We start from the raw sequence: 9080 nt of genomic DNA on the forward strand, positions 1-9080 counted from the left end.
GCAATTAGCTGCCAACAGATGCATTATTTCATCAGTCCCATAAACATTCAATAAAATTCTTCTGCTCTTCCTTATGTTGGCCTTGCAGGGGTGAGGGTGGGGGTCTTCTGAAGAACAGTACTGAACTATCAAAATTTCCTTTTAAATATTTAAAATTAGCATTAATAAAAATAAAATATTTTAGTAAAATCTTATCCCAAAATACTTCCAAAAACCCTTGAAAAATGTCCTCTTAAAGTGAAAAAAAAAGCATTAGTACCATTTTTTACAAAGCTAATTTCAACTATTAACACTATAGCATAATACAATTCCATTTCAAACCCACTGGGGAGCACAACAGAAAAAGTCCTAAATCAAAAGTCAGGAGGCCTGGACTCCAGTCCTGGCAGCAAATAACTAGCTATGTGATCATGGCTAAGTGTTGACTTAATCTCCTAGGACTTGAGTTTTCTCAGAAAAATTAGATGATCTGTAAGTCCCTCCCAATCTATAAGTCTGGAATACCAGGATATGTCTTCATCTTGCTGAGTTTGTTAAACTAGCAAATTAATGTGTTTAGAATTTAGACAACCTAAAATTAAGTCACTCTGGCAATTCTACTAATAAATTTAACCAGTTCCCAGTCACTGTGCATACTCTGAATTAGCAAAAGAGTAAAAGTACCTTGAATACATACTATCTTCAGTCTGAACTAGAGAGAGTCTTCCTTCCCCAACTATGCTCACAAGGCCACAGTTCCATCTCAAAGCTCCTGTCACTTTTTTTAAATGAAAAAATACATAAAAAGCATCCTCATGCTTTTGGCAATATCCTCATACCATTATTATTTTCTTAGTGTTTTTCTTTATGTTGACTCATTTTAATTTAAATAAAAGCAATTTTATTTATTTATTTATTTATTTTTACAGGGAAAGAGAGAAAGTCAGAGAGAGGGATAGACAGGGACGGAGAGAGATGAGAAGCATCAATCATCATCAGTTTTTCGTTGCAACACCTTAGTTGTTCATTGATTGCTTTCTCATATGTGCCTTGACCGTGGGCCTTCAGCAGACCGAGTAACCCCTTGCTCAAGCCAGCGACCTTGGGTCCAAGCTGGTGAGCTTTTGCTCAAACCAGATGAGCCTGCACTTAAGCTGGCAACCTCAGGGTCTCGAACCTCGGTCCTCTGTATCCCAGTCCGACGTTCTATCCACTGCGCCAACGCCTGGTCAGGCATTATTATTATTTTTTAGAGAGAGAGAGAAAGGAGGGGAAGGAGAGGAAGCATCAACTCACAGTTGCTTCCCATATGTGCCTTGACCCAGGCAAGTCCACGGTTTCAAACTGGCAACCTCAGTGTTCCAGGTCAAAGCTTGATCCACTGTGCCACCACAGGTCAGGCAAAGCAATGTGTTTTTTAAAGGAACTTCCTAAGTAGAAAACAGTTTTATTTTCCACAAACGGAAGGAAAATGTTAAAAGGATACAAGAAAAAAAGCAAAACAACTAAATTCTAGCTACATACTGTTGTCCACAGAAAGCTTTAAGCATGAGGACCTCTTTCTGTCTGTTAAAAAGAAAAACTGGCAAGTATCGAGTGAGATATTTCAGAAATACTATATTTGTATCAAATGGAGGCTTTCACCTGGTTATCAGTATTGAAACAGACAAAAAAAGGAAATAAATCTCTCCCCATATGATTCAATCTCATTCGACATATCATCGAAAATCATTTTAAGAACCACCTAAGATCGTGACTATGCATACCTCACAATTTGGGAGGGGCAACAATGAATGGTTGCCACTATGCCTATGCTAATGCCACTGCGATTCACCTCTCCACCTCTCCACCTCTCCACCTCTCCACTTCTCCACGAGGAAAGCTCTTATCCCAGACGGGCCTGGCTCCAGCTACACTGTCGCCTGGCTCCCACCATCTGAACCGCTCTTCCTCCTGTATCTACTCTATCGTGGAATTTAGAACTGTGATGAGCATTCCCTTATCAGAAAAGCTTCCTCTGACTTCCCCCAATAACATATGCTGAGCCCTTCCTCATCACCACACAGGCTGTCTTTTCATAGCACCATCATCACCTGATGTACCATCACATGCCGCTAATGACAGGGCTGCATTCTGAGAAGCGCGTTGATAGGTGATTTTGTCATTGCATGAACATCAGAGAGTACACTTACACAAACCTAGAGAGTATAGCCTACCACACACCTATGCTGAAAGTATGTCCCAGTCCAGTGTTTTTCGAGTATCAATCATACATCAAGGTGGTTAACTCTTACAGACAGGCACGAAATTTCTGGTGAACCAGCAATGGTCCGCAGACCAGCAACTGAAAAGCACTGGGTAGCCTATTGTTCCCATGCTACAAGCCTGTACAGCATGTTATTATATAAATAACGTGAGATTTAATCAAGTACACAAGAAAATGATGTAATCAAGAGACATGGTAAACACGAGCCCTATGAGGCTGCTAACAATGCAATGGGGCACACTGCTGTGCAGTACAACCTTTTTTTAAAAATAGAAAGAGTACACTCTAAAAGAATGATAAAAATTACAGTATGATAAATACATCAACCAGTAGTGTAGTTCTTTATTATCAAGTAGTATGTACTGTATGTCACTATGTGTGCTATACTTTTATAGAACAAGCAGCACAGTAGGTTTATAGCAGTGTCACCACCAACACCTGTGCAATCCATTGCTCTACAACATTATGACAGCTACAATATCACTAGGCAATAGGAATTTTTCAGTTCCTTTATAAACTTATGAAACCATCATTGTATATGTAGTCTGTCGTTGATAGAAAGGTTGTTATGTGGCTCGATTGTGTTATTTATTCACTTGCTGTCTTGACACCATCAGGCTGTAGAATATAGTGAGCTCAAAAGAGTAGAGGCTTTGTTTACTATATCCCCAGTACCTAATGCCTGACACGTGGTCAATACTCATTATTTGTTGACTGAGCAAATGAACCCACTCGGTTGACCTGAAGGTTCTCCTCCTTCACATGTCTCTATTACCTAGTACCTGGCACCTAGCTGGTCCTCAGGAAGATATGATAATCATGCCGGGGATACACAAAAATCTGGGCTCTCTGTAGACTCTGCCCACCACAGGAAGGGATCTTGCTGTGGATGCTCTGCCACCATTCCCTCTCTAGTACACAGAACACCACGAAGTGAACTCCATTCAGCCACACCAGGAGTGCCTGGATAAACCACAAGCTAGATAAACTGAGATCAACACTGAATTTATGTGCAGAATACAGTCAAGTCATGGTATGACTGGAAAATCCCAGGCTAGACATCTGTCTAATAAACCTATCACAATGCCTAAAATTTGCAATTATTTCTCAGTAACTTCAGATGCATCCAAATCTGCGTGGGAGAGCCAGAGTCCATCTTGAGCAGTGGCTGATGTGGTCAAGCAACGGCAGCTATGAAGGGACAAGCTGAGCCCTGGAGCTGCTGAGTAGAGGGGAGAGGCCAGCCCTGCAACTTGCTCCAGTGAGGGCAGCCAAGGGGTCCAGGGCGTAAGGTCCACAGCAAGGATCAGCTCAAGCTCAGGCAAGGTTGAAGCAAATGTCAGCCCAGGACAGCCACTCCAGCATTTAATGCTAACATAGGAGGCTCAGAGCTGTGTTCCAAGATATCCTTGCCAGTGGCTAAGAGAACATGAAGCAGCAATCTAGTTTAGAAAGGAGGAATAAATAAATAACTCCCAAGCCTAAAGGAAGTCTCAGGTTAAAGGCAGGGTTGCCAGGCTGACTGTTAAATGAGAATCATGGCAGAGACCCAGTCCCACAGCCAAGGCCAATACAACGGAACAGGAAGTCCTGGGGCCCAAGAGTCACTCCTACCATCACTTCAGCTAAGTCCTACCAGCTAGTGAGACCAGAGGCTGCTCATAAACCTCCTTTCCAGATCCAGATTAGCTCCGGCACTGGAGTGAGTCTGTCAGTGCAGACAGAGCCCAGGAGTGGTGGGAAGGCAGGTTAGAGGCAGATGGGCAGGCACACGCTGCCTTCACCCAAATCCAGCATTATCCTCATCTACTAAATGACCTGACAGGAGCCCAGAGAGGATTTCCAGCTGATCTAGTGTCTACTATGTGACCTTAGCCAGTAAGGGACACAATTGTCAACTGCTCCTTCTACAGCCAAGCTGGATGAAGTCATTTTATTGCCAGAATTCCACTTTTAAAATATGAGAGTCCTTATAGGATGAGAAAAAACATAAAATCAGTTCTCCATTATCTATTTAAGAGTTTATGAACAGAAATAGGGAGACCAGTTATCTAGCAGATTATGAGAGAATCAAAGGTTTAAATCCAGAACATAAATAAAAAGAACTAGGATCAATCACCAAATAAGGCCTTGAGGCAGCTCCAAATTCACAAATGAAACACAAAAATTCAACTGACAAAAACAAAGGGAAAACCAAGAATCTGAGAAGACCAAAAACAAGAAAACTTTTAACAAAATAAAATCAGCTCACTCTTGGAGAAAGATCTACCTCTTGGCCAAAGAGAAAACTGTTCCTCCCAAGAGGAGCTCACCAAATCTATACAAATCAATTAATAATTACAACCAAAGTTATTGTATATTGAATATATTATATATATATGCACCACATTTTCCTACAGTATAGTTCTTCAAAATGCCCTTACAGAAATTTAAATGGACTATTTAAAAGCTTATTAAAATTACTGAAAAAGCCCTGAGGTCCTTGGGAAACAGGCCTCTGGGTCCAGTAACATTTTTTACAGGAACGCGAAATTGAAGGCGCTTCAACTCTGATTTAAAAAAAAAAAAAAAAGTTTAATTAAGCCCCAATTTAGTTTTAGAAGTAATCTACTGCCATCAAATTAATTAATTTAAACACAGAGTTTAAGGTCTCAAACAAGGGAAGCTGTTAACTAACAACTCCCTTAAAATAATATTTCCTCTATCCTTTACATATACGTGTGTGTGTGTGTGTGTGTGTCTGAATAAATCTGAAGAAATGACAATGAGGTCACACCTCTATTAAAAACATACAACAGCCTTTACATCCCCCAAAATGATTAAAACATTAAAGTAAATATTCTGATAGAAACAGGCTTTCAGTTTTCATGTTTTATTGTTTCCAACTATGTGTTCTCAAGAGGAACCCTTAAGTCAAATACCAGGAAAAGACATTGGATACTCTAATATTTCTTTTAACATCGCCCCAATTTTGTTATTTATTCTGCTTTCAATAAAGTAGCACCAATGTCTTAGATACTTTAATTTGGCTTTGTTCATACACCTGAGTATTTAATTTGGTAAGGAAAATCCAACCTGAGAATTCCTGTGGTCTTCAAAGGCTAGCTATTTTCAATACTTCAAAAAGCATAAAATATACATTTGCCTGTAATTTTGTCATGCTAGGAAATGCAAATATTTTTTCTTTTTCCACTGGGGATTTTACTAGGCCTTCCTATGTTAACTAGTTATCTCATGCTGATCAGATATTCAGTTATATGTCATTAATATAGAAAAATTAATTATGAGTACTTAATAAATGTGGTCCGAAAAATCATTCAAAAGATGAGATTCATGAGGCAAAAACAATAAAACTGGTCTTCTATTACTAGTGTTTGCTTTTTAACCAGATATACTGGTATATTTTAACAACAGCAATAACAAAGTCTAAGGACCACTGACTTGGAGAGGTTCTGACTATTACTGCTATCAAACACTCCAGAGAATGTTGATTTCCTAACTCTGTTAAAAATTTACAAGTCAACTTTCCATTTTTTTGTCAGTTCAGTTTTCTGCTTTTTTTTTTTATAAGGTGAGAGGAGGGTAGATAATGAGGCGGACGCCTACATGCGCCCCAGCCAGGATCCACCCTGCAACCCCCTCTGGGGCCTAAGCTCCAGTACCAAGCTATTTTTAGTGCCTGAGGCTAATTTACGCTAATGTGGTAGGACCAGCTGAGCTATCCTCAGTGCCCTGGGCCACACTTGAACCTACTGAGCCACTGGCTGCAAGAGGGGAAGAGGGAGAGAAAGGGGAGTGGGGGGGGGGGAGCAGATGGTCACTTCTCATATGTGCTCTGACCGGGAATTGAACCCTGGATGTTCATACGTCGGGCCGACACTCTATCCACAGAGCCACCTGCCAAGGCCAGTTTTCTGCTTTTCAATTTTAGTATAACATCTAAATCATGAGAGCTGTTAAGGAGAACAAGTACTTCATATCACATCAATTTCCTGCTACAAGCCAGGTTAATGGCATTAGGACTGTTCCTCTTTTGCATAGCTTTAACTGTCCTTAATATCCAAATGAGACCCTCCACAAATTACTATCCTTACAAAGTTAAACACTCTGAGTGTATGAAAAGGACCAAACTCAAAAGGATGACTTTAAATCAATAACCTTTAAAAACAAATCAAGCCAGCCTTCCAAACAATCCCTCTTGGCCATGCAGGCCAGCCCAGGGAACAGGTGCATAGCGTGCCTTCCTAGAGGCTGTCTCCTCCTTCACGAACCTGACCTTTTCCAGCCAGCGGCTCTGGCACCCCATGAAGTGGTTATCAGAAGGCCTGATGCCTGCTTTCCCATCTGCACTTTCCAAATGCTCCCAGTGCCAAGGCTGAGATATGACCTGGCTCTCAGATGAGCGCATACCTCCCAAGTGCCTTGCCAAGTTTCTCTGGAAGCATTTCCAAGTATATTCTCTGAGCTCCCTCCTCTCCCTCTCAATTATGGTTCATTCTTCCTTCCTTCCGGGCACTTCCTAATTCCATCTCCCCATCCCATCCCTGAAATGTCATGTCTTCTGTCCAAATTCCTTACCCACGTTCAGAAACTGCTGATCCCCTCCCAGCCTAAAACCCCAACTTCAAATCTAAAGGTCATAGTTCAACAATTTTGGAGCTGGTCTGAAGTGATCTTTTTGACGCCTACCTGAAGGCAGCTCAGTGATGGCTTCTTCTCTTGCCTTCTCCAGCTTCTCCCTTACCCAGGGAAATTCCTGTAGAGAATCTAGGAATGCATCAAATGCTTTAGGACCTCTGGAAGGTAGGATGTCCAGTAGCAGCATTGTTTTCCGGAGGCCAGTGGTTTGCGCTTTGATTTCTTGAACATGGTTCTCCGTCAAGATCCCTTCCTGGTAAAGATACTGAAGAACCAGTCCCTCCACCAGTACCTCTGCACCCAGCTCCAGCCGCAGGGAGCGAAGCACTTGCTTGTCTCTAGCCTCCATTTCCCCCTGGGAAGAGACAAAATTGTAGCTCAGACTACAGGAATACTGATGAGCCCCTAAAGATACTGCATGGTAAGCTCCGTAAGGAAAAGGACATCTTTGAACCTTAGCAGAGTGCCAGGCCATGGTGTTTTAACACATGGCTGTTAAGCCAAGTCTAATTAATTCCGAATGTTTCCGGGCATAATGAACACCACTGAACATGAATCGTCTTTTCTGTTTTTGCTTGCACACAAGGGGGTCCTCGTTCTATAAAGGCATTTTTAAAAGAGTAGGTCAGAGACCCTGTTTAAAAGGCTACTTTTATCTGAGTACTACAAAGCGACATTTCATTTTAACATAGTCGAGAAGAACAGGGGTTTTACTGTGACCCCGCCCGCAGCAGCGGCGCCCCACCAGGGCGGACACCGCAGACCCGCGTGCCCGTCGTGCCCTTCCGAACACGGGCATCGGCCGAGCCGGACCAGCAATGGGCGCGGGGGCCAGAAACCAGCAGGTACCAATAAATGTACGGATCTCGAACCCTAGAAGAAAAGGCTTATCCACCATCACCTTCAAGAAAAACACTTAAGTGTTTGTGTCCAGCCTACAGTAACCCTCATACCTGTAGTCAGATTACCCCTCCCGCACAGGACGCAGAGTCGCCGTCGCGGCACTGCCGTGACTACACATGCTTGGGACAGTCGAGGGAATTTTTTTTTTCTTTAAAAGAAAAATGCCCTGGTCAGAAGCACGCAGGGTTTGAAGGCACACTGCCAAGCCCACTGCATTAGTGAGGGAGGTTGTCTAAATACGTGGCGGGGACCCCCCCCAAAGTGGGCCGGGCCGCGACCCCCGCCCCGGCCCTCGGCGGTCGGACGGCAGGGGGGAGCGTGGGCAGCCCTGGCGGCCGGCGCCCGTCCGGAGCCTGGCTTCGTTCCGGCCTCACCAGCTGAAGCCCTGAGGCTCTTAGGGGGAACCTGACCCGCTACAAAGAGGGTGCTGGGAACGACCTTCAGAGCGGACCGAGAGGAGAGCGGGGACTGGGCACCCCCACCGCCACCCAAACCGGCCAGGCTCGGGTCCCCGCCAGCGGGACAGGAGGGCAGGGGAGCCACCTCCGGCCCAGGCCCCGGGGCCGCAGACGCCGCTGCGTAGGGCCTTCGAGAAAAGATGGATACAGGGCATCTGGTTTCCTGTTACTTACGTCTGCAAACACGTATCTTAAAAAATAAATAAATAAAAACTGCAACTGGAATCCAGACTGTTAGGGAACCTGTACCATAAGCACCATCTTTATTGAAGGCGAAAACCGAGAACAGGAAGTGTTATCGCCATCTTTGTTGCGGGCAAACACAGGAAGTGCTGTAGCCATCTTTACTGGGGGCTCCAGTGTCGGGTTGAAGCCTTTTCCGCCATGTTTGCTGTGGGTAAACAATATAGTCACCTGGGGATGAAAAATAAGTAGCATCACTTAATGGGGTTATCTAAGGGGAAAAAAATTGAGTAATTGCATTTTTAGCACAGTAACCCCCAGCACGGCCTTGCACACAATTGAAATGATAGGTCTCAAAAGTCACTTTGTCAGCGAGGCCTTCCATGACCACTGTACTTAAAATTGCAACATCCATCTGCACTCCCATCCCTTTTTCCAACTTTATTTTTATCTGTAGCATATCACTATCTTACTAAAACTTCTACTTAATCATTTATTTATCATCCGTTTCCCTCTAGATAAAATGCAAGGTCATTTCTTTATATCACAAAGTTCCTGCCCACAAAGCATTTCGAGTTAATCAGTCAGAATTCAGTTACAGTAATCAGCTAGCTATTCTAGACAGAAGGAGATTTGTCACGGTGAATTGGGAA

At 43.3% G+C, this 9080-nt stretch overlaps 1 protein-coding gene across 2 annotated transcripts in view; it reads right to left on the reverse strand.

Annotated features, from left to right (window-relative positions):
• CRADD (CASP2 and RIPK1 domain containing adaptor with death domain) overlaps positions 1-8575 on the reverse strand; it is a 204330-nt gene extending 195755 nt beyond the window's left edge. The window contains exons 1-2 of one of the 2 annotated variants that reach the window (XM_066257747.1): positions 8419-8575; positions 6935-7238 (exon numbers count right to left, since the gene is read on the reverse strand). In XM_066257747.1, coding sequence (XP_066113844.1) covers positions 6935-7232 — 298 coding nt within the window. In that variant the 5' untranslated portion in view covers positions 7233-7238; positions 8419-8575. Of the gene's footprint in view, positions 1-6934; positions 7239-7836; positions 8327-8418 lie in introns of those variants that run through there. The other variant, XM_066257748.1, reaches the window with a different exon arrangement.
• Between the last annotated feature and the right edge of the window lie 505 nt (positions 8576-9080).

This window comes from Saccopteryx bilineata, chromosome 2 (assembly GCF_036850765.1).
Source record: "Saccopteryx bilineata isolate mSacBil1 chromosome 2, mSacBil1_pri_phased_curated, whole genome shotgun sequence".
Taxonomy (NCBI): Eukaryota; Metazoa; Chordata; class Mammalia; order Chiroptera; family Emballonuridae; genus Saccopteryx; species Saccopteryx bilineata.